This window comes from Heterodontus francisci, chromosome 36 (genome assembly GCF_036365525.1).
Source record: "Heterodontus francisci isolate sHetFra1 chromosome 36, sHetFra1.hap1, whole genome shotgun sequence".
NCBI classification, from domain to species: Eukaryota; Metazoa; Chordata; class Chondrichthyes; order Heterodontiformes; family Heterodontidae; genus Heterodontus; species Heterodontus francisci.
Genome location: NC_090406.1, coordinates 30717296 through 30742115, shown reverse-complemented (window position 1 = coordinate 30742115; position 24820 = coordinate 30717296). Strand labels below are relative to the sequence as shown.

At 44.7% G+C, this 24820-nt stretch overlaps 1 protein-coding gene across 1 annotated transcript in view; it reads right to left on the bottom strand.

Moving 5' to 3' along the window:
* The window catches only part of fbn2b (fibrillin 2b), a 245998-nt gene that overhangs the window by 57154 nt on the left and 164024 nt on the right, over positions 1-24820 (bottom strand). The window contains exons 31-42 of the mRNA XM_068016449.1: positions 24655-24780; positions 22356-22478; positions 21070-21192; positions 17519-17644; positions 16877-16999; positions 15028-15150; positions 11728-11889; positions 9202-9270; positions 8993-9118; positions 7143-7268; positions 3772-3921; positions 1114-1185 (exon numbers count right to left, since the gene is read on the bottom strand). Of these exons, the coding sequence (XP_067872550.1) occupies positions 1114-1185; positions 3772-3921; positions 7143-7268; positions 8993-9118; positions 9202-9270; positions 11728-11889; positions 15028-15150; positions 16877-16999; positions 17519-17644; positions 21070-21192; positions 22356-22478; positions 24655-24780 (1449 nt within the window). The remainder of the gene's footprint in view (positions 1-1113; positions 1186-3771; positions 3922-7142; positions 7269-8992; positions 9119-9201; positions 9271-11727; positions 11890-15027; positions 15151-16876; positions 17000-17518; positions 17645-21069; positions 21193-22355; positions 22479-24654; positions 24781-24820) is intronic.

Below are 24820 nucleotides of genomic sequence, written 5' to 3'. Positions count from 1 at the left end.
GTGCCACAGATAGTAAAGATGGAAATTATTGAGCTTCTTGCCCTGGTAGCCACAAGTCACCCATGTTTCACTTATGGCTATATCCTGGCAGGACAAAATCACAAATGCGGCAGTCCTCTCAAAGGTAGAGCTCCCAAGTGTGTTGGCACTAATCAAACAGGGACGGCTTCGGTGGATCGGATATGTCAGCAGGACGTTAGACGGTCTCATGCCCAAGGACCTTCTGTGTGGTGAGGTAGCTGGGGCCAGACGACCAGTGGGGTGCCCAAAGTTCTGCTTCAAGGATGCTTGCAAGGGTGACATGAGGGCCCTAAATGTCAACTATTGCACTTGGGAGTCACTAGCTGACGAAAGATGGAAATGGCAACACATCCTGTGGACTGGCGTGCACTACCATGATGATCAGTTGTTACAGCAGCTTGGCAAAGGCGCCAACGTCAAAAACAACAACTTGTCAGCTTGGCGTCATGTGGCAGCTTCACGTGCAGCACTTATGGCATAACCTGCCTCTCAAGGATTGGCCTTCACAGCCACCAAGAAAGGTGCACCAAGCGAAGACACCCTACCTGAATGGATTGTTTGCTGTGTGTCCATCATCTTTCATAGATGGAAGGATGCAAACCAACCAACTTCAATACACAAATTAAACTCAACTCTGAAAACCAAGGGACCAGGCAATAGATGATTTTTGTGCAAGGGATATGTTTTTAAAATATCTAACTGATATTGTCTCATTCCCACGGACATCGGCACAAGTCCCAAAGCCCACTGATTGCACTTTCCTACATTGTGCCATCTTCACTCTGCAAAGAGGAACAATCCAGATGACAGGATATCAAGAAGGGTCAAAGTGAAAACAGCACAGCATGGAAAGACAGGATTGCAACACTCCTTTCAATGTCAGAAACCAAAACAAAGAATATGGACTGATTGGTGCTTTAATTTGTTCAGACTGCACTGCACCTGTTAACAGACAAGATTCCCTGTAAATCTTCTGGGCAGTTACTTTCAGTGTCAGGAATGTGGTGCCTAGTTAGAATTAATTTCAGATTGCGTGCCCCTCTATTACAGACACTGTGTGCAGGAATCCTGTAGAAAGCTGTGGCCACTCACCAACTGGTTTGCCAGTATGGATGTCAATGATGAAACCAGGAGCCTGATTCCCACACAGCAGCTGGTAGTGAGCTGGAAGAGAATGTTCAGTCGGTCATCATTTTACTCATGCACATCATCACTTACAGTCAGTGTAGTTATCACTTCATCACATGTACAGTCATCATAAAAGCATCTCTTAATAGTCAATCAACATTTCACCTTAGGTACTATCATCATACCTCAATTAAAGTCATCATTTTATCTCATGTTGTGTCATCACTTATAATCAACACCAACATCTATCACAATAGTCACTATCCACCTCATCGCCATGACCATCACCATCCACCCCTCTGACCATCTTCATCCACAGCTCTGACCATTGCCATTCACCCCTCTGACCATCATCCTCCATGGCTCTGACCATTGCCATCCACCCCACTGACCATCGCCATCCACCCCTCTGACCATCGCCATCCACAGCTCTGACCATCGCCATCCACCCCTCTGACCATCGCCATCCACAGCTCTGACCATTGCCATCCACCACTTTGGCCATCACCATCCACCCCTATGACCATCGCATCCACCTCACTGACGGTCACCATCCAGCACTCTGACCATCGCCATCCACACCTCTGACCATTCATCCCACTGACCATCGCAATCCACCGCTCCGACCATCGCCATCCACCCCTCTGACCATCATCCTCCAAGGCTCTGACCATCGCCATCCACCCCACTGACCATCACCATCCACCCCATTGACCATCATCCTCCAAGGCTCTGACCATCACCATCCACCCCACTGACCATCATCCTCCATGGCTCTGACCATTGCCATCCACCCCACTGACCATCACCATCCACCCCTTTGACCATCATCCTCCAAGGCTCTGACCATCGCCATCCACCCCACTGACCATCACCATCCACCCCACTGACCATCACCATCCACCCCTTTGACCATCATCCTCCAAGGCTCTGACCATCACCATCCACCCCATTGACCATCATCCTCCATGGCTCTGACCATCGCCATCCACCCCACTGACCATCACCATCCACCCCACTGACCATCATCCTCCAAGGCTCTGACCATCGCCATCCACCCCACTGACCATCACCATCCACCCCACTGACCATCATCCTCCAAGGCTCTGACCATTGCCATCCACCGCACTGACCATCACCATCCACCCCACTGACCATCATCCTCCATGGCTCTGAGCATCACCATCTACCCCAACGACCATGGCCATCCACCCCTCTGACCATCACCATCCACCCCACTGACCATCAGCATCCACCCCACTGACTATCATCCTCCATGGCTCTGACCATTGCCATCCACCCCACTGACCATCATCCTCCATGGCTCTGAGCATCACCATCCACCCCACTGACCATCTTCATCCACAGCTCTGACCATTTCCATTCACCGCTCTGACCAACATCCTCCATGGATCTGACCATCGCCATCACTCCACTGACCATCACCGGTCACCTCATTGACCGCCATCCACCCCTCGGACCACCGCCATCCACCCCTCTGACCACCGCCAGCCACCCTCTGACCACCGCCATACACCCCACTGACCATCGCCATCCACCCCACTGATCATCACCATCCACCCCACTGACCATCATCCTCCATGGCTCTGACCATCGGCATCCATCCCACTGACCATCACCATCCACCCCACTGACCATCATCCTCCATGGCTCTGACCACCGCCATCCACCCCTCTGACCACATCCATCCATCCCTCTGACCATTGCCATCCACCCCTTTGACCATTGCCATCCACCCCACTGACCATCACCATCCACACAACTGACCATCATCCTCCATGGCTCTGACCATCGCCATCCACCCCACTGACCATCACCATCCACCCCACTGACCATCACCATCCACCCCACTGACTATCATCCTCCATGGCTCTGACCATTGCCATCCACCCCACTGACCATCACCATCCACCCCACTGACCATCACCATCCACCCCACTGACCATCATCCTCCATGGCTCTGAGCATCACCATCCACCTCACTGACCATGGCCATCCACCCCTCTGACCATCACCATCCACCCCACTGACTATCATCCTCCATGGCTCTGACCATTGTCATCCACCCCACTGACCATCACCATCCACCCCACTGACCATCACCATCCACTGACTAGCATCCTCCATGGCTCTGACCATTGCCATCCACCCCACTGACCATCACCATCCACCCCACTGACCATCATTCTCCATGGCTCTGAGCATCACAATCCACCCCACTGACCATCGCCATCCACAGCTCTGACCATCTTCATCCACAGCTCTGACCATTGCCATTCACCCCTCTGACCAACATCCTCCATGGCTCTGTCCATCGCCATCCATCCCTCTGACCACCGCCATCCACCCCCTGACCACCGCCATCCACCCCTCTGACCACCGTCATCCACCCCTCTGACCACCGTCATCCACCCCTCTGACCACCGTCATCCACCCCTCTGACCACTGTCATCCACCCCTCTGACCATCGCCAGCCACAGAGTTGTGAAGGTTAGAATCCCATAGCAGCTTTTTGTTAAAATATAGATTACAATCCCTCCAAACCCGCGCCTCCACCTCCCTCCACCCCCCGCTGATTCCATGACTCAGTCCCTGACTCACATGTGGCTGGGGTTGGGCAGGGTTCACACGGCTTGTTCCATCCTTTGCCCACGTTGTACGAGCAGCAACACATCTTCTTGGTCATGTTGAAGGCGAGTTCGTTCTCACACGTGTCATTGAAGTTCCGGTAGCAGACGCTCTTCCTCATATCTGTCACAATTCAGAAAACAAGTATGTTTAAATCTGCTTGGGAATATAATGCTCACACTCACAGCTAAACCACTGAGCACAGTTTATATACAAATCACACAGTTTACATTGAAAATCCAATCTGCTTCCCAGGAATGTTATTTGTGTGAATATTGTAAAAGTAAGAGGTAGTAGTGATTCTATCCCTAAATCTTTCTACTCCTCTCTCCTCTTTTAAGATGCTCCTTAAAACCTACCTCTTTTGTCCTAGATTTTGGTTGCTTGTCCTAATATCTCTTTATGTGGCTTGGTATCAAATTTGATACTGTTAACCCTCCTGTGAAGCTCCTTGGGATGTTTTACTACATTGTTTTTGGCTCAGTGGCCCGCCTCCCACCACAGCCACATCCTTAGGTCAGGCTCACTTAGATGTTCTTAGAATCATAGACTAGAGTCATAGAATAGTTGCAGCACAGAAGGAGGCCATTCGGCCTGTTGTGTCCATGCCAGCTCTCTGCAAGAACAACTCAGCTAATCTCAGTCCCCTGCCCTTTCCCGGTAGCCCTGCAAATTTTTTCTCTTCAGGTGCTTATCCAGTTCCCTTTTGAAAGCCGCAATTGAATCTACCTCCACCATACTTTCAGGCAGTTCATTCTAGATCCTAACCACTTGCTATGTAAAAATGATTTTCCTCATGTCGTTGTTGGTTCTCTTGCCATTCACCTTATATCAGTGTCCTCTGATTCCTCACCCTTTTGCCAATGGGAACACTTTCTATCACTTCATCTAAAGCCCCTCATGATTTTGAACCCCTCTATCAAATCTCCTCTCAGCTTTCCTTTCTCTAAGGAGAATATCCCCAGCTTCTCCAATCTTGGTAGGTTATTGCCAGGTTTTCGATCTCCGTTGCGAGCCTAGCTTGGTGGGAAGGGTGAGGGGATGGTGAAATGCTGCGACAGGCTTTGGGATACCACGTAAAGAGGCCGACAGCCTCCAAGCTGGCTGACGTATAGCCCAGGGCTTTAAACATGTGCTTGTATGGCACGTGGACTGTACAGTCAATTAAGCAGAGGGCCTTTATGCTTTAAAGCCTGCTTCACGGTTCCTGCATCATAGCAACACTACGGCCGGGATTTTATCTGGACAACGGGGGTCTCGATGTCCGGCAAAAGTGCAAAACCCCATGTCGCCCTTTCTGTGCGAGGCCCGCTAAATCAAGTGCAAATTAGGCACTTAATTGGACTAGGCCTTCCATGGGATCAAGGACCCCGGCAATGGAAGTCCTGCCTTCGGAGAACTGCCAGCCAATCACAGGCTGGCAGCTCTTTAACTGAGCAGCGCCATTGCGTAGGCAGTGGCTGTTGCTGGTGGAGCACCCACCTGAGGCCCAGGAGCGGCGCTGGATCCAGGCCATAGGTAGGTCAGGGTGGGAGGGGTCTCGCTGGATGGGGGTCGGAGTGGAAGGGGTGTAGTGTGGAGTCGGCAGCAAGGGCAGGTGGGTGGTTCTCAGCGGGCTCCTTGCCTTCCCAATGCTGATCCCTCTTTCAGGCACTAAGTGTCTTTTCAAGAGGGCCACCCACCACCCCCAACCTGGAGGCGGCAAGCAGCCTGCACGGTTTTTCCGGCCGTGCAGCAACAGGCCCACTCGCCACTCAACATATTACAGCATCGCAGGAAGGACCGCCCCGGACTTAATTTTGGTGAAGGTGGGAAGGTAGCAGGGGCCCCCTGCCACCATCCCACCTGATTATATGCTCTCCCTGCCTCCAAACCTGATGTGGGAGAGAGCATTAAAATTCCCCTCACGTGTGTCAGAAACTCCAGCATCACTCACGCTGTTGCTTTGGTACAAATGCTGGAAAATAAGTCGTCTGACTTCTACCCATCAGTTTCATTCACTAAAATACGCTGCCTTGGGATGTATGCAAACCCATTATCACTTCCAGTGGGAAACCCACAATTTGCAGTTGGTGGCTCTCTATCTGATTTTCGTCTCCTGCTGGCCCAGATGCACATAAAACTGGGCAGAAAGAGAGAGAGGGAATTCTGTCCTACAACATTTTATGGTGAAAAATCACTGTACAGTATTGGGGTGCATGCCATATATAAATGGATACTGTCTAGAAATGGGGCTGTATATAAGTGACAGCCATGTAGTAGTACTTGCTATATAGAAGTGCCTGTTACATAGAAGTGCCCACTATAAGTGAAGATTATATACGAATGTGCATTATGTAGGACTGTCCAATATATAGGATTAAATAATACCGGCACCATATTGGAGTGAGTGCTGTATGTAAGTGAACGCAATGTAGGAATATCCACTATAAAGCTGTGAAAGCAAAATATAAGAGTGAGTGTTGTTGAAGTGATTGCTATAAAAGAGTGCTTGCTTTATATAAGTGAATGCTTTAAATGAGTAAGGACTGGTTGCTACATATAATTGAACATTATGTAAGAGTGAGCACTATATATAAGCAAACCTTATAGGAGTGCCTGCTACATGCAATTGAGCACTATATAGGACTGATTGCTACATATTAAGGGCATTTAAGTGGTCATTGGATAGACATATGGATGAAAATGGAATAGTGTAGGTCAGATGGTTTCACAGGTCGGCGCAACATCGAGGGCCGAAGGGCCTGTACTGTGCTGTAATGTTCTATAAGTGGTAGTTAGATGGGAGTGCCAGCTTTACACAAGTGAATGTTATAGAGGAATGAGCATTGTACAGGAATGTCCATTATACACAAAACTTATTACATACAAAGGCAAAGTTTGCATCATTCTCAAGGTCACCTTCTGTACAGGTGTGTGTTACCAGTGGAAAATGACAGGCTGTCCTTTTTCTATTGGTTTTCATTAGTTACTAAGTGTAAGTAGCAAGCTGATTATGATCTACAGCTGCTCCCATGGGTCTGGACAATTTACACTGTGGAGGTTTCTGAGGGCACTCTCCACTGAAGAAGTTTGGTGGATCATAGAGATATTGACCCAGAATGACACTATTTAGTATTAGTATTTGAAAAAGTGTTTTATAGGATGTAAATTCTGGGTAATGTTAACTCCACAGTTGTTTGGAATTACATTCTGAATATGCCATTAATGTCCCCGTGCATGAACCTGACCCCACACTCCCTTATAGTTTTGATCCTTGAGTTATCATGAATTTTTCATGTAGCTCATCATATCCACTGTGTATATCTGTGCACTGGGCACAATGTTGAATGGTAGCCTCTTACCCATACAGTTGTTCCCTCCGTTGACCTGCATGTACTCCGGAGGACAGACACAGGTATAGTTGCCCAAAGTGTTGTAGCATGTTCCAGGTCCACAGATTCCAATGTGAGTGGTGCACTCATCGATATCTGAACAAAGACATCCCATTAAAATTAATTAAATCCCGGTAATGAGGGCCAACCAGGGAGGAGAGATGAAGGAAATGTAGTGGATGTGATATATATGGATTTTCAAAAAAGCAGTTGATAAGGTAGAATGTAAGAGACAATTGGCAAACATAAGGAGAATGTGACCAAGTGGATGGAGAGAAGATTGGAGGGCAGAAAGTAATGGCTTTGGGATAAAAGGACGTTTCTTAGAACAAATGTGGTGTTCCATAGCTTCCTCTTGTTTATTTTATATGGAAGTGGTTTGGACTTAGGAATTGAGGGACCACTGTTGAAATGTGCTGATGTCAACAAATTGTTGTTGGTGTGTTGAAAATATGAGGAAGATTGTGCAAGATTGCAGGAGGACATCGGTAGGCTAGCAGGATGGGCACATAGGTGGCAGTTACAGTTCAATGAAGATAAAGGGAAGTAATATATTTTAGAAATACTAGTAGGGAAATGAAATACATCTGAAATGCTAAGATTTTAAATGGAGTGGTGGAGCACAGGGTTCTTGGTTTGCAGATGCACAGATCATTATTGGTGCAGCACAAGTAGGTAAGGACATAAAATGTAACTGGAATCCTTAGAATACAAAGACAAGGTATGTTGAATGTACAAGGTGTTATCAGGATATAAAACCAAAGAAAAAGGTTCAGCATTGATTCATTAGAATATTTATGAAGACTTGAGGAATTAGAGCTTTTTTCACTAGAGCTGAAAAGGTTTAGGGGTGATTTGAGATGGGTCTTCAAAGTTTAAGGAGAATTGTGATAAGGTAAATCAAGGCAGTAACGAGAAGACCAATATTTAATATAATCAGAAAAGGATTTCAAGAGATTTTTAAAAAATCTTTATACATGGGGTGGCTTTAATGTGGAATTCTTTACCACAAACTTGTTGAATTGAAGTCCATACATTTATTTTAAGAAGAATTGGATAGTGGCTGAAAGAGAAGAAAAGAATATATGTTGACCAAGCATTAGAATGGGATTAGACCAGGCAATTCATGGAGAAACATATGCCAGCACTGGCTTAATTTGTTGGAATTTCTGTGTTGGAATTTCTATTCTTCCATGAATAAACATTCAGTTTTTTCAAAATTTGATCTCAACTGGAGGCTGGGAATCAGAAAAAAGAGACCGGTAAAATATTTTATGGAAGTGAGTTGAAGAAAAGACAGAATAGATTACATGAAACCAAATAAAATTCAAGTTAGAACAATAACAATTAGATAGAGAATGGGGAGAAATAGGGATATGAGGGACAGCCAGTCGAGAGAGATAAGAAAGAGAGAAAGGGAGAAATGCAGAGATAGAGACTTAGAATAAGAGAGATCAGGAGAAAGTGAGAAGGTTGGAAAGTAGGGAAAAAGCAGAGTGAGTGGGATTAAAGAGAGCGATTGGAGAAAAAGGAACAAAAGAATTAAAATGTTCACATTCTTTTAGCTTTAGTTAAATTGTATATTTAGTTTCATATGTAAACTGAAAACAAACCAAACCAAACCAAACCAAACCAAACCAGTCAGTCCCAGGAGATAGAAGGTTCCCTGGATCTGCTAGCAGTTGAAGGGGAAAGCTATGGATATATAGAAACACATTAGAAATGATAGAGTGCGGATTTATACAATAACTGCAGCCTCCTTCCTGTTTTAAGAAACCTGAAGTTGATGCTAGTGTTCAAGGTCAGCAGTCCATTCTCACCTTCACATATACGGGTATCCTCATTCAGGTAGTATCCAGCTGGGCACTCACATTGGAAGCTGCCAAACGTGTTAACACAGTTTCCACCCTGACACAGGCCTGGTAACTCCTGACACTCATCGATATCTGCAGAGGACAATCAGCAGTTACATTGTAGTCCACAGCATACTCTCTTTAATAATGGGATATTAGTTAAATGGTTTACTTACCCTCCAGGATGACAGTGATGGGGTTTGGTCTGAAACCTTCTCCTCCTGGACACAGTGTCTTGTATTCAGCTGCAAGAGAATTTGTGTTGTAAAAGTAAGTGTTTAAAGTAGATGTATCAGTAGATGCTTGCATGATGCCAATATCATCACCCTCTATAAGAACAAGGGTGACTGCGGTGACTGCAACAACTACCGTGGAATCTCCCTGCTCAGCATAGTGGGGAAAGTCTTCGCTCGAGTCATTTTAAACAGGCTCCAGAAGCTGGCTGAGTGTGTCTACCCTGAGGCACAGTGTGGCTTTCAAGCAGAGGGATCCACTATTGACTTGCTGTTCTCCCTTTGCCAGCTACAGGAGAAATGCCGCGAACAACAGATGCCCTTCTACGTTGCTTTCATTGATCTCACCAAAGCCTTTGACCTCATCAGCAGACGTGGTCTCTTCAGTCTACTAGCAAAGATTGGACATCCACCAAAGCTACTAAGTACCATCACCTCATTCCATGGCAATATGAAAGGCACAATTCAGTATAGCGGCGCCTCATCAGACCACTTTCCTATCCTGAGTGGCGTGAAACAGGGCTGTGTTCTCGCACCTACACTGTTTGGGATCTTCTTCTCACTGCTGCTCTCACATGTGTTCAAGTCTTCAGAAGAAGGAATTTTCCTCCACACAAGATTAGGTGGCAGATTGTTCAACCTTGCCCGTCTTAGAGAAAAGACCAAAGTACGGAAAGTCCTCATCAGGGAACTCCTCTTTGCTGACGATGCTGCGTTAACATCTTACACTGAAGAGTGTCTGCAGAGACTCATTAACAGGATTGCGGCTGCCTGCAACGAATTTGGTCTAACCATCAGCCTCAAGAAAACGAACATCATGGGACAGGACATCAGTAATGCTCCATCCATCAACACCGGCAGCCACACTCTGGAAGTGGTTCAAGAGTTCACCTACCTAGGCTCAACTATCACCAGTAACCTGTCTCGCGATGCAGAAATCAACAAGTGCATGGGAAAGGCTTCCACTGCTATGTCCAGACTGGCCAAGAGAGTGTGGGAAAATGGCGCACTGACACAGAACACAAAAGTCCGAGTGTTTCAAGCCTGTGTCCTCAGTACCTTGCTCTACGGCAGCGAGGCCTGGACAACATATGTCAGCCAAGAACGACGTCTCAATTCATTCCATCTTTGCTGCCTCCGGAGAATCCTTGGCATCAGGTGGCAGGACCGTATCTCCAACGCAGAAGTCCTCGAGGCAGCCGACATCCCCAGCATATACACCTTACTGAGCCAGCGGCGCTTGAGATGGCTTGGCCATGTGTGCCGCATGGAAGATGGCAGGATCCCCAAGGACACATTGTACAGTGAGCTTGTCACTGGTATCAGACCCACCGGCCATCCATGTCTCCACTTTAAAGACGTCTGCAAACGCAACATGAAGTCCTGTAACATTGATCACAAGTCGTGGGAGTCAGTTGCCGGTGATCGCCAGAGCGGACAGCCATAAAGGCGGGGCTAAAGAGTGGCGAGTCGAAGAGACTTAGCTGTTGGCAGGAAAAAAGACAGAAGCACAAGGAGATAGCCAACTGTGTAACAGCCCCGACAACCAATTTTATCTGCAGCACCTGTGGAAGAGTCTGTCCCTCTAGAATTGGCCTTTATAGCCACTCCAGGCATTGCTTCACAAACCACTGACCACTTCCAGGCGCTTACCCATTGTCTCTCGAGACAAGGAGGCCAAAGAAGAAGTAGATCAGTTAACAAAAAAGTTTATCACCTGATAAATTTTTTCCCCTCATTTCAAACTCTCACACCTCCCAGCTTCAATTTGCTTCTCTCACCTTTACCTCATCTCTGACCTTCCATCTCTCTCTTACTTCTATCCTCCAAGTTTTCTCTGTTGTTGACCTTTCTTATTTCTCGCTATTGTATCGATTGAATGATCTTTGCACAGCTATGACTACCTTCATTCCGAGAAACCTGAGTTGGTATTTCAGTCACTGCAAAATTAAAATGGTACAGAGCTAGACCGACTGTATTCAGTGAAGGAGACTGAGATTCAAAATGATGAGTCATCGCTAAGAAGCTGCCGGCACAAGCCTGGTGCTGGTGATTGGTTGAAGCACTTCAGAGCACCAGATGCCCATGGAACCAGATCCCAGGGAATCTGAGGCCAATTATGGTACTTCCTACTGTGACCGCTAACACAAGATGCAGCCAGGATTAAAGAATCTAGACAGGTGTCAGCTTGTTATTGCTGGACTTGGTGCTGTAAAATGTTAGCATCCTGCAATATACATGGAAGATGCAGAAATATTTAACTTCTATGGCACATCACAGAAATGCAATCCCAAGAAAATCCATAGTGTTTCTCTCTGAACCACCCTGCAGAAGGAGGCTTCACAAAGTGTCAGATTTCCCCTTTCTTATTTCCCATTTAAATCTCCTTCCGTCTTCATGATCGCCCCCAATCTGATTGGACAATAAAGACTCAGGCCAGAATACTAGAAATACATTAGTTGCACTTACTCGAGTTGACCGGAGGGCAGAATTCACAGGGGTTTCCCCAAGCCCTTCCCAGGGAGCAACAGCACGAGGCACGAGTGACACCAACGCCAATCTCTGCACTGCACGAAATGCCGCCATCTCCCCTTGGCAACGTCTCTAGGAAGCAGTTACCAACACGGGTATCTGTATTAAAGCAAAACATGAGCAGTGAGTTTCGACCATGACCACATCCATGGAAGGTACCAGAGAATCAAAGAGGAACACCTCAGAATGCAGAGTCTTACAGAGGCCCCAGAAAAACATAGGATTGTCTAATATAGTTTTTATAATGCATTGTGAACCATACAATGTGTACATTAGGGAAATGGATGAGGTAAACCTTCAGATATTAGAAATACAAACAGAAAATGCTGGAAATACTTAGTGGGGCTGGCAGCATCTGTGGAGTGAAAAAGAGAGTTAACATTTCAGGTCAGTGACCTTTCATCAGAACTGGGAAAAATTAGAAATGGAATAGGTTTGGAGCAAGTGAAAGAGGGAGGATGGAAGAACTACAAAAATGATTGGACAGAGGGCAGGTAAGATTAAACGTCAAAAGGTTTCATGGTGCATGGCCAAAGGGAGTGGTAATGGGATAAGTAAAGAAACAAAAGATGTGTCTGGAGAAGGTGTGTATGGCATGATCCTGAAAAGCTGCTGTCCAAAAGCAAAGAAAAGGAAATGAGAGAGAAACAAGAAAGAAAAAAAAACAAACCAGCAAAAAAAAAATGGGGTAAGAGATTATGATCTAAAATTGTTCAACTCAATGTTGAGTCCAAAAGGTTGTCAAGTGCCCAGTCAAAAGATGAGGTGCTATTCCTTGAGCTTGTATTGAGCTTCATCGGAACACGGCAGGAGGCCAAGGACAGAAAGGTCAGAGTGGGAGCAAGGAGGAGATTTAAAATGATAGGTGATTGGAAGCTTGGGGTTACGCTTGCGGACTGAGCGGAGGTGTTCCGCAAAGCGGTCACCCAGTCTGCGTTTGGTCTCCCCAGTGTCGAGAAAACCACATCATGAGAAGTGAATACAGTATACTAAACTGAAGAATTACAAGTAACTTGCTGTTTCACTTCAGATATTAGATCTTGGTTTGTGTGTGTGTGTGTACATATGTGTATGGATGTAAGCTTGTGTGGATGTATATGTGTGTAAAAATTAACTGAAGATTTGAGTCCTGGTTTGATACAATTATCAACCTTATGTGTAAGACATTGAGCCAAGGACAGGTCTCTGTCCCCAGAGGGACAACAACACTTTAATCTACCATGAGATTTTTTTCTTTACATTAAATCGACTCCTATAGTAGAGAGTAATGGGAATAATTGGCCTAATATCCAGACTGGGGAGTAAGTTTTACCGTTTAGTTGATGAGGAAACTGACAGGAGTGGAACAGAAACAGCCCAAAGATAAGTTGCTTCAGCAGAAATGTTCCAGGCACTGAGTATCAGAGTGTTACTGAGCACAGCTCTGGTAGAAGCCCATGGAGTTGAGGGCAAATTATTGACATGGTTAGGAAGTTGGTTGAGTGGTAGGCGACAGAGAGTCGGGATAATGGGTAAGTACTCTGATTGGCAGGATGTGACTAGTGGTGTCCCACAGGAATCTGTGTTGGGGCCTCAATTATTCATATTATTCATTAACGACTTGGATAATGCCATAGTAAGTCACATACCCAAATTTGCTGATGATACAAAGTTAGGCAGCATTGTAGACAGTCTAGATGATAGCATAAAATTGCAAGGAGATATTGACAGACTAGGTGAATGGGCAAAACTGTGGCAGATGGATTTCAATGTGGCAAGTGTGAGATTATCCATTTTGGACCAAAAAAGGATAGAGCAGGGTTCTTTCTAAATGGGACGAGGTTAAGTACAGTGGATGTCCAAAGAGACTTGGGGGTTCAGGTGCTGAATATATTTATCTTTAAAATGCCACGAGCAAGTGCAGAAAATAATCCAAAAGGCTAATGGAATGCTAGCCTTTATATCTAGAGGATTGGAGTATAAAGACACAGAGGTTATGCTGAAGCTGTACAAAACCCTGGTCAGATCCCACTTGGAGTAGTGTGAGCAGTTCTGGGCACCACACCTTAGGAAGGATATATTGGCCTTGGAGGGAGTGCAACGTAGGTTTACAAGAATGATACCTGGACTACAGGGGTTAAGTTACGAGAAGAGATTACACAAATTAGGCCTGTTTTTGCTAGAATTTAGAAGGTTAAGGGGTGATCTGATCGACGTCTTCAAGATATTAACAGGAAAAAACAGGCTAGATAAAGATAAACTATTTCCACTGGTTGGAGATTCTAAAACTAGGGACCATAGTCTAAAAATTAGGGTCAGACCATTCAGGAGAGATGTTAGGAAGCACTTCTTCATGCAAAGGGTGGTAGAGGTTTGGAACTCTCTCCCACAAACAGCAGTTGAAGCTAGAAAAGTTTTTGATTTTAAATCTGAGATAGATTTTTGTTAAGCAAAGATATTAAGGGATATGGGCCAAAGGCAGGTATATGGAGTTAGGCCGCGGATCAGCCATGATCTTATTGAATGGCGGGACAGGCTCGAGGGGCTAAATGGCCTACTCCTGTTTCTATCTTCCTATGTTCCTAGGAAGAGGCCAGGAATGAACATGGGAAATTTAAGGAGGGGGTGAATATTCTGGACATTTACTTGTAGGGAGTGTTTAGAACTTTCCCTGAGACGACTAAGTGGCAGAAGGGGTACAGTACCTGAAAGCGGGGTGGGGTGGGGGGGCGCATATGGGCTGTGGAGGGAGATTAAATGGGTGGGGTCGACTTCATGGTAGGGAAGATAGTACACAGGCTGAGGAAGGAATTGCCTGGGGAGTGGGGGGTTGTTAGTTGCCCCAGGTACCACTCTATCATAGAGATGAATGATTGGATTTAATCTCCTCCAATCCCCGGAGAAATGGAAATCCTGTAACATTGCCAGTGTTTAATGCCAGATCAGACAGATTGGGATTCACAGTGAGCGTAACTAGGAAAATCATAGCCCTGGGTGATTTAGCTTAGGGGTCACTAGGTTGTAGAATCCCCCCTTTTTATAGCATCATAATATACCAAGAAGGGAATTTAAATGGCTAAGAAGGCACGAGATCCATTGAAGCTGATAATCTGTCTCTGAGGGACACCTGTGTCCTGATGACTGTGAGTTATGCGTTCAGCAGTTACCTGCCATAATCTATAATTCAGTGCTTCCGTTTCCATGGAAACTTTAAATCTTACTGTCAACAAATCATCCAAATGCTGAAGGGAGACTTACCCACACAGCCGACCCCAGTGGGGTTCAGCTCAAAATCTGTTGGGCAGTTACACAGGTAGCTCCCAGGGGTGTTCACACACAGGCCATTGATACAGTTCACAGGGTCAGCACATTCATTGATATCTGTGGTGAACACAGTCAATCATTAAACAACGAATCATCAACCCATCAAACAACTGATTTACTATCAATCATTAATCCATCATCAATCAAGTTCTGAAATACATTCCTTCCCTTCTCAGTAATGCATGCTTCCCTGTATAATTATTTACTATATAATCAATGCATCATCGTATTATAGTAGGATACAGCACAGCAGGAGGCCACTTGGCTGCTGCATCTGTGCCATGTGGTTTGTAAATTTATGCCTCTTTTTCTCTTTTATATGCCTAATATACCTGTCAGATATTGAATGCATTTAGATCTGGTTAACCTTGCAATGTTTTTACAAATCTTCACTCCCTGTTCCTGGGAGCCAACTGCAGCTGAACGAGTGAGTGGACAGACGTGTCAGGCTCCAGGCTCCACTATGTCACCCCAACCTGACCACCAGGTACATGTGAACATGCTCCAGGACTGTCTGTCCCTCGGGTGCCCTTTCACTAGGCCTTTTGCTTTGATTGTCAACAAAAAGGGTTCAGATTGTGTAACATGATCGCAAAAGACTAGTGCTGCCTATCCCATTTGTTGCTACAGTGTTGGCGTTCAAATGCACTGTCTTGACGAAAGCAGGATTTTTAACAGATCTACAGTAAAAGAAAGACTTGCATTTATACAGAACGTTTCATGACCTCAGAACACCCCAAAGTTCTTTAAAGCCAATGAAATACTTTTGAAGTATTGCCACTGTTGTAAGGTAGGAAAGTGCAGACAAGGTCCTTACAAATGGAAACGTGATAAATGACCAGATTATCTGTTTGCTGTCATGTTGGTTGAGGGATAAGTATTGGACAGGACACCAGGGAGAACTCCCCTGCTCTTCTTCAAAAATACAGTGATGGGATCTATTATGTCCACCTGGGAGGGAAAACAGGGCCTTAGTTTAACGTCTCATCCGAAAGACAGGATATCCAATCGTGCAGCATTCCCTCAGTACTGCTTTGGAATGTCAGCCTAGATTTTGTGTTTTAAGTCTCTAGAGTGGAACTTGAACCAACAACCTACTGACTCAGAAGAACGAGTGCTACACTGAGTCATGGCTGACATAATCATACAGAACGCCAAATGGTTGGGGTTGAGTTACAAGGCTGTAATGTTGTCACAAAATTCAGGTTACACCGTAAATCATCTGGTTGTAACTCGATCCTTTGGTTACAGTTCCTGTGTTACAGTGAGTCTGATTTTGATCCTCTCTGTTGTAGGGAAATCCTACATTACAAGATAGCTGAATTAACTGTGTGTTTGAATCATTTGTCTGACTGAACTATTTATTTGCTATAACTCACTGTTTCCTGATGTTTTCATTGCAAAATTCTGGGACAGCACTTCATGGTGACATATTAGATCTGTGGAGAGCCTGCGAGGCCAGATCTTTTACAAGAAAGCTCATGAGACAGATCAAAGTCGTGAATTATTGAAGGTCAAGATGTGTGGGATAGTCCCTGTAATCTAATATAAAATTTACAAATATTTTACAAAGATAAAGAGTTCATTACTTCATTCTAATTATTTATAATTCACAACATGACCCTCAAACACTCACATATCACAAAGCCAAACCATGGCTTCAGTTTTTATTAGTTGAAGGCCGATATATTAAATGAGACTAAATGTGCCACTGACCCATTAAAGGCCAATGTATTAATGAGACTGAATGCAGTTCTGATCCATTAGGTCAGTTTGGGCTCACCTGTGCAATTGCCTCCACTTCTGTCCAGCTCGTAGCCATCATCACAAACACAGCGGAACATTCCAGGTAGGTTCTGGCAAGTGCCGAAAACACAAATGTTCTGGAAGGTGCACTCATCGATATCTGAAGAAAACACATAAGGATATTAATGGAGCCATAAGAGGCAAGATGTGACACATCAATTGTGGGTTTATGCACTGAGTCACATCAGAGATAATGCAGCGGGGGTCTTACAGACATGGGACCCCTGTACACACTCTGTTATTTATCAACAGATGTGATAAGGAAGTTGTTGCCAACAAAATCTTGGACTGATTACAGTTTATGTCATTTGAACCAACACTGTTAGATATCCGCAGATAAAAACAATTAGCTAGATAAACAGAAACTACTGCAATAGGTGATCAGCATCCTCAGTTTCTATTTCAAGTGGTATCTTTTCGTTTGACTGTCTGTCAGTCAAGTTCAATAATCAGATCCGTACAATCACTGAACAAACAACGAGAAGGCCAAAGCCAGCCCTAGCTGCTGCCAGGATGTAGTGAGTCTGAATCTCGCCATCTGAACTATTGAATGTTATCAATGTTGTGAGAAATTTGACTGTCTAGTGGCTTTGTTCAGAAGCCTTTCTTCCCACCTTACCTTGGCACGCTTTGCTATCTTCTGTTGGTGTGAATCCCATTTCGCATTCACAACGGTATCCCCCAGGAGCATTCAGACACTGCCCGTTCTCACACAGGTTCACATTTTCTGCGCACTCATCAACATCTGCACGGAAGGACAGGTCAGCCGGTCAGTAGCACTGCGTAAACATCATTAATACAATCCATACTCCATGGGCCTTCCTCTGACACTTCCTCCTGATACCAGGTTACCTGGCTAATAGGAAGTGACAGTGTGTTCAGAGAAACCCCCAGATGTACACAGGATAACACCCTGTAAGTTACAGAAAATACTCCCTCACCCTCCCTGCTATAACTTTGTTATTAATTTTCGATTCTAACCCCAGCATGAGGGGTGATACTCTGCAAGTTATTTTATGACCTGGAAGTAATGCTGATCAGTTTACTCATTGATATTGCAGGGGTTCCCAGTGCTGGGAGATTCTCCGCATTTATATGGAGGGAGTCCCAGTAGAATCTGCTTTGTAGATACTGTGGACCGGGATCCACAGCTCCAATGAAAACACAGGGTCAGCTACCTGTGAAATTCTTTCAAAGATGTGACTTGTTTCAATTCTAATTGGACAGAGGTGACAGAAAAACCATTGGGACAATAGTGGTTGATTTCTGCCTGCAGTTTATGGGTTTGCTCTTTGCACCAGGCTTAAAAACAGATTCTTTTAGGGTGGTATAGCCTTCAGTCAGGTCAATAGCATTGATTAGCAGATGTATGGGTGTGGGAAATGAGCACTGAGCACATTCCCATGTTAGAAGCAATCTAAGCAGGACAGCCCTAACACCACAGGTGGCTATTGGTATGTCTTTGTGTACCTGTTTTGGTATACACTGCTCGTTATTCGAGTACAGTGACTTCATTTCTCAGACTAACTTTTGAAAGGCAAGACTTTGTAGGAACAGAAACTTTTGATATACCAGTTATTTATGGCAAGACTTTGATCCATGGGAAAACCACCTACATAATTGCAAACTGTTATCGAATGGATAGCTACTCCTTTCCAATACATTGTCTGCACATCTGCAAAGAAAGCCAGTCAAAGAAACTCAATTGATATGCAACAAACAGACAATTGAGAATTGCTGTGAATAGAGACATGTTGTCAAGGCTTTTCGTCTTGCACTCATCAGGACAATACGCAAGAATAACCAATGTGAGGGAAAACAACAACTTATACTGCATGAGAAGAGAGTGCTGATTCATTGGCAAGTGAACTCTGATTGGTGACAATCTTAAATCTTAAACAACATGTCTCTTCTGCTGTTCGCAATGGGCAAGGTATAGGCCGTACCCAACCAGCCTGTGCTTGCAAAACTCAAACCAGAGTGTCCAACATTAAATGTGATGCCATGATTGGACAATATTTGCTAAATAATCCGCAGTGTGCTAAGAATTACACTGACAACCAATTTAAGATTGTCAGTAGGGCTCACAGTGTGGTGCATTTGCACGTACTGGAAGCTACAGATATCAATACACAGGGCCCTGTTCTTTGCAGACAGAAAGAACATGTACACACATTGTGCCTGTTTCAGCTGAACAAAATAAGTGACAGCCATTCACTGGTTCATTCCTCAGGGCAATGCCTTGACCAGAGTCAAGCTGCCTGGTTTAAATTTTAAATAAAGCTTGGTAGTTAACTGTCAGTCACTGTAAACTGGTGCATTCTCCATGGCAATGCCTCTACCAGAGTTCACTTGCCAACCAATCAGCACTATCTTCTCATGCAGTATAAGTTGTTGTTTTCCCTTCCATTGGTTATTCTTGCGTATTGTCCTGATGAGTGCAAGACGAAAAGCTTCGACAACATGTCTCTATTTTCAGCAATTCTCAAGTTCTGTATTACCAAACGACTAAAATAGACAATTGATAAGCTGTGGACATATAGGAGCATGCTCTGCTTTTCCTAAACAGACAGAAAGACTATGACGAAGTCCTGGAAATGGCTGGAGAAAAGAGGAAATTAGTGCATAACATCAAAGAGAAAAAGATGCATTATTTTGGACACATCATTAGAGCAGAAGGTAGAGAGAGACAATTGTTGGAAGGAAAGATCGACGGAAAACATAAGAGGGAAGCAGAGGACAAAATGGATGATGGATATAGTGGACTGGATGCAGTTGACCTATGCGGAATGTGTAAGGGCAGAACAGGACAGACAAGAGGTGAAGATCCATGGCAGTCAACCTTCTGGGAAGAAGATGACACTAACAAAGGAACGAACAATGTGTTTGTCTGTTTAACCCTTTGTTATTTGGATTGACCAACAATTGTTCGCTTCTGTAGATGACCCTACTTGAATAAACCTGGTTGGTAATTGTGTCTGCGAAGAAAGTAAGTGGTTGGAGTGACTGACAGTAATCATAGGCTGGGTGTGAGAAACAAAGCAGCTGAACACACCTGAATCACAGGCCCATATCTCTGATGTAAGGTCTGAGCCTGCCCAGAGATGGGAAAAGTCTGAAATGTTGGAAGTTAAAGGATCACAAGGCCCTGAAGACAGTGCCATGCTAGGCCCCCACCTTCCAAGAATGAGGCACATTAATTTTGTCATGAACATTGATTTTAAACTGTTACTGGAGTGAAGAAAGGACTTGTTAAACAGATCAGCCATGGCTGGAAAATACATTTGCATATTAACAGACAGTTTTTGGAAGGACAAAGGACCATTCCAGAGACTGCTAAGGTGATACAATTCAAGATGTGGTCAGACCAGTTAGTCACATGACTAACCTGCTTGGCAACCTGGGTTTTTCTGAATTGTACAAACAGCTTGAACTCAGAGTGTGTCTGTTTGCTCCTGGACTGAGAAGATCTCTCCTGTCTGCTCCTATCTCTTTCTCACAAGCCTCTGAATCCACTGAAGCCACATGAGCTCCAAGAGAGAAAAGTCTCCTACAGCGAACAAGGTTTAAGAATAATACTGGGCCCCAACGAAAAGTAAAATCTACCTACAACCAAGGACTTTACAGTAAGCTCAAAGAACATAACAAAAACTCTTCAGATATTGCCTCAAACTTTTCCATTTTATTTTTCTTCTGCTCTTTTCTGTCTCTATTTGCATGTGTGTATCGCATATGCACGCTAGCATGGGCACGTCGTGTATCTGTAGGCGTCAACCAAATTAGAGTTTAAGTTTAAGAAATTTCAACTTTTCTTCTTTAAACATAAGAAAGTCTGTTTGTGCTGGTTTCTTTGCCTTACCTTGGAAAGCAGTGAACAAGAATTCACCAAGGGGGAGCTAAAACCAGTGTGTTTAAAAATAAAACCCTTTCACGGTAAGACAGGTGAAGGCTGAAAGGGAACCCTAGACCTCTTTCTCACCTGGTCATAACAACAGTACCAGAGAGAAGAGCAGGAAAAGTAGACATAAAGTCACATAAACTCTACATAATTCTAACAACCGATCATTGGATTCATTACCAGACTGTCCCACACTTTCAAAACACAGCCCAACATCCCAGGCAGGCAAGAGTTCAGTCTGCCTCTTTTACCTTCTTGGAGGGTCCCCTTACCTGAGCAGCTGAAGCCATCCCCACTGAAGCCGTCCTTACAGGTACAGCGATACGAGCCTGGCGTGTTCATGCAGTTGGCACTGGGATTGCACTGGTGCTCCTCAGTGGCACACTCATCCAGATCTGCAATGGGAAGATCAAAGGCCATCGGAAGTCAAACCCCAAGTGCACACAAATCCCTCATTCCAGGAGAGATCTCACAACAACCACCTAATGGTAAGCGCTGGAACCTTCTTGTTCCTCAGCACTTCACAGCTGGCACCTGAATCTTAACTGAGTGCCTCAGTTTCATTGACACACAGAGGAATAGGAACCAAAAATGTTAACATGCCTACAATAATAGTTACTGCAATATTCCAATCTCCAGGTTTTATTTTTAATATTTATATCTAGCTGTGAACATTTATTGTCACGCTGGCTGATCCTCCCTCTTTGCAGCTCAAGGGCACTGAAGCCGCTTGTTTCTTCCCAACCGCTGTCACAGGCTGAGATTGAGTAGCTTGGCACAGACTGGGGATGGCACCTGGGACCTTCATGGCCCAGTGCCACACCACAACACTGGGGAAGTTGGCAGGTGGGGGCATTGAGTTGTTAATAAGCCAGCAGCCAGCATCTACATGAATGAGCACCAACAAATCTCCAGGGAGTTCGGGGGTGTGGGGTGGGGGCGGGGTGGTTAGGTGGGAAAAGAGCCATCCATTGTTATTATCATAAGGGATTCACATAAATATAATGTGATGATATGACTTATGTGTTCACCCTATGTAAGCAAATCAAAAACAGGTTCATGAAACTCAAACCCATAAAACATCGGCCCTTTAAACAATAGATATAAGGTCACTGTTATTTCATGCACAGTTAACTTGGGTAACAGATTGTAATCATGATTAAGCTGTTGTAACTTCAACTGTTACAACGAGCTGAATTTAGGGAGTCTCAGAGCAGCGTCCCATCCACAACTTAAACATTCACTCCCTCCAACACTGGCTTACCAGGGCTGCAGTGTGTACCATCTACAAGATGCACTGCAGCAACTTGCCAAAGCTTCTTTGACAGCATCTTCCAAGCCCACTCCCTCTACCACCTAAAGAACAAGGGCAGCAGGTGCATGGGAACACCACCACCTTAAAGTTCCCCTCCAAGTCACGCACCATCTTGACTTGGGAAACCTTGTTTAAAGAATGTACTTAGACAGAGTCCATCTGATTCATTTTCTCCTTCTTGTTGGAAATGAAGTTGGTTTCCCCAATTCAACTGAACAAAACCCTAATCACTGATATACTCACCGATGCACTCAAGTCCATCTCCGATCCATCCGTCACGACACTTGCACTTGAAGCTCCCTGGCACATTCACACAAGAGGCGTGCATGTCACAGTTGTGAGCTCCAATTTCACACTCATCGATATCTGAAAAAGCAGAAGATGCTTTAAGTAACAAAGTTTCAATGGTGCTCACAGGCCCCGGAACATTCCAGCTTACACAAACACACAAAACAGCAAATTTACCTCAGAAAATGAAGCTTAAGGAACTATTTTTTGTGGAGATTAATTTGCTTCAATTACAGAATTCCGGAAAGCATTAGTGTTGTTAGAAGCTCTGATACAGATTTAAAAAAAATTTTGGGGTAAAATTCTGCTTCATCACTTTTTTATATAAAGTGCTGATCTCATTCTTTAGGAGTGCTAATGTCATGGCAGTCAATCAGTATGCTGCAGCTTGGCACAAATGTGGCTGCCAATGGAATGGGGGCTGGAAGACTGGGAAGAGTGGGCACAAGGCGCATTAGAAGTTTAAACTCACAGAATTTTACAAGACAGAAAGAGGCCATTTGAACCACTGTGTCTATGTGACTCTGTGTTAGCACAATCTAAAACAGTGGCTCTGCTCTCTCCCTCTAACCCTGGATTTTTCTTTGCTTCAAATATCTATCCATTTACCCCTTAAAAGATGCAATGGTCTCTGCCTCAACTAATCCTGTGGCAAAGCATCTCATGCTCTGAAAATGTTCTCCATAGACATTTTCTAACCACCCATTTTTTGACAAATTAAAATTAATGACTGCTTGTTACTGACCTTCCCAGTAGATAAAATAGTATTTTCCTATTCAACCCATCAAAAACACAATCGTAGCTTTGTATGCTCCAGTGGTAATAGTCCCAATATCTCAGGTATCTCCTCATAACTACAGATGGCCAACCCTGGCATCATTGTCATAAAGCTACACTCTTGATGGCTTCAATGTCCTTTCTATTTTGGATACCCAAAACAGCAGGTAGAAAGAAAACCTTGCATTTATACAGTGACTTTCATGACCTCAGATTTCCCAAAGTGCTATACAGCCAATGAAGTACTTTTGAAGTGGAGTCACTGTTGTATGTAGGAAACATGGACAGAGATAAGGAAAGTTAAGTAAGAGGTCAGGAACAACTGGCCCACGCCGGGTTTGCATCTACTTCAAGTTCATCAAGTTCAGGCCCATTTCCGATTATTTGAGAAAGCTCTGGAAATCCCACGACAACACATGAATTTGACAGTCAGACTGTTCCCCAGGCACAGAAAAGAAGGAACTGTCCCCTCTGGTCTGAACCCAACTGTTAGTGGGCATGAGTCTAGTGTACAAAACTACCTCTAATTAGGCCCTAAGTCAACAATCTCACACAGAGAGGCACCAAGATGGCCTGGTGTGGAAAGTGGAAATATATCACACTGGAGGCCCCCTTTTGAGGCTCAGGTGTGCACATGGGGTGGGGTGGGGGCGGGGGTGGACAGAGGTAGTGGCTGCTGTGTCAGCCTGGCAGCATCTGATGGGACAATTCAGATTTGAGAGAGAAAGGAAGACTGAGGGAGACAAGGAGCACAATTTTAACTCTGTACAAGTGAATGGATTTTGAGTGAGTTAAAATCAGACCCACAGAGTTCTGGGGTTTCATATCCTGAGAAAGAGGAGATGCTAGGATGAGCCTTAATTTCAATATGGTGAGGATTTTTTATTCTTCCATGGGATGTGGGCATCACTGGCAAGGCCAGCATTTGTTGCCATCCCTAATTGCCCTTGACAGCTGAGTGGCTTGCTAGGCCATTTCAGAGGGCAGTTAAGATGCTGCGGGTCTGGAGTCACATGTAGGTCAGATCAGGTAAGGATAGCAGATTTCCTGCCCTAAAGAGCATTAGTGAACCCGAAGGGTTTTTACGACAATTGATGATAGTTTCATGGCACCATTACTGAGACTAGTTTTCAATTCCAGACTTTTATTAATTAACTGAATTTAAATTCCACTAGCTGCGATGATGGGTTTTGAACCCATGTCCCCAGACCATTAGCCTGGGCCTCTGGATGACTAGTTTAGTGACATTACCGCTGCACCACCATCTGCTCCAGGAAGGGAGTGAGAAGATGTAGGACAGGGTGTTGGCAGTTTAAACAGAATAACACTTGGCCACTTAAACTGACTTGGAAATATTTGCAATGTTTGCATTGAACTCTGAAGAAAGAGCTTTTGATTTTGATTTCAGTACAAAGGTTGAGTTTTAACTTCAATGGAAAGTCTGCAGGAGACCATTGTGAAGAGTTAAGATTCCCACCTGTGCACCCTGTCGTTCCTTTCTTCACAAAGTATCCCAGCTGGCAATGGCAGATGAAAGAGCCTTTGGTGTTCTCGCAGTCGCCATGGAGACAAATGTTCGGGTTCAGGTCACACTCATTAACATCTGGAAGGAAAGTTCAAAATGAAGGTTTTTTTCCATATTA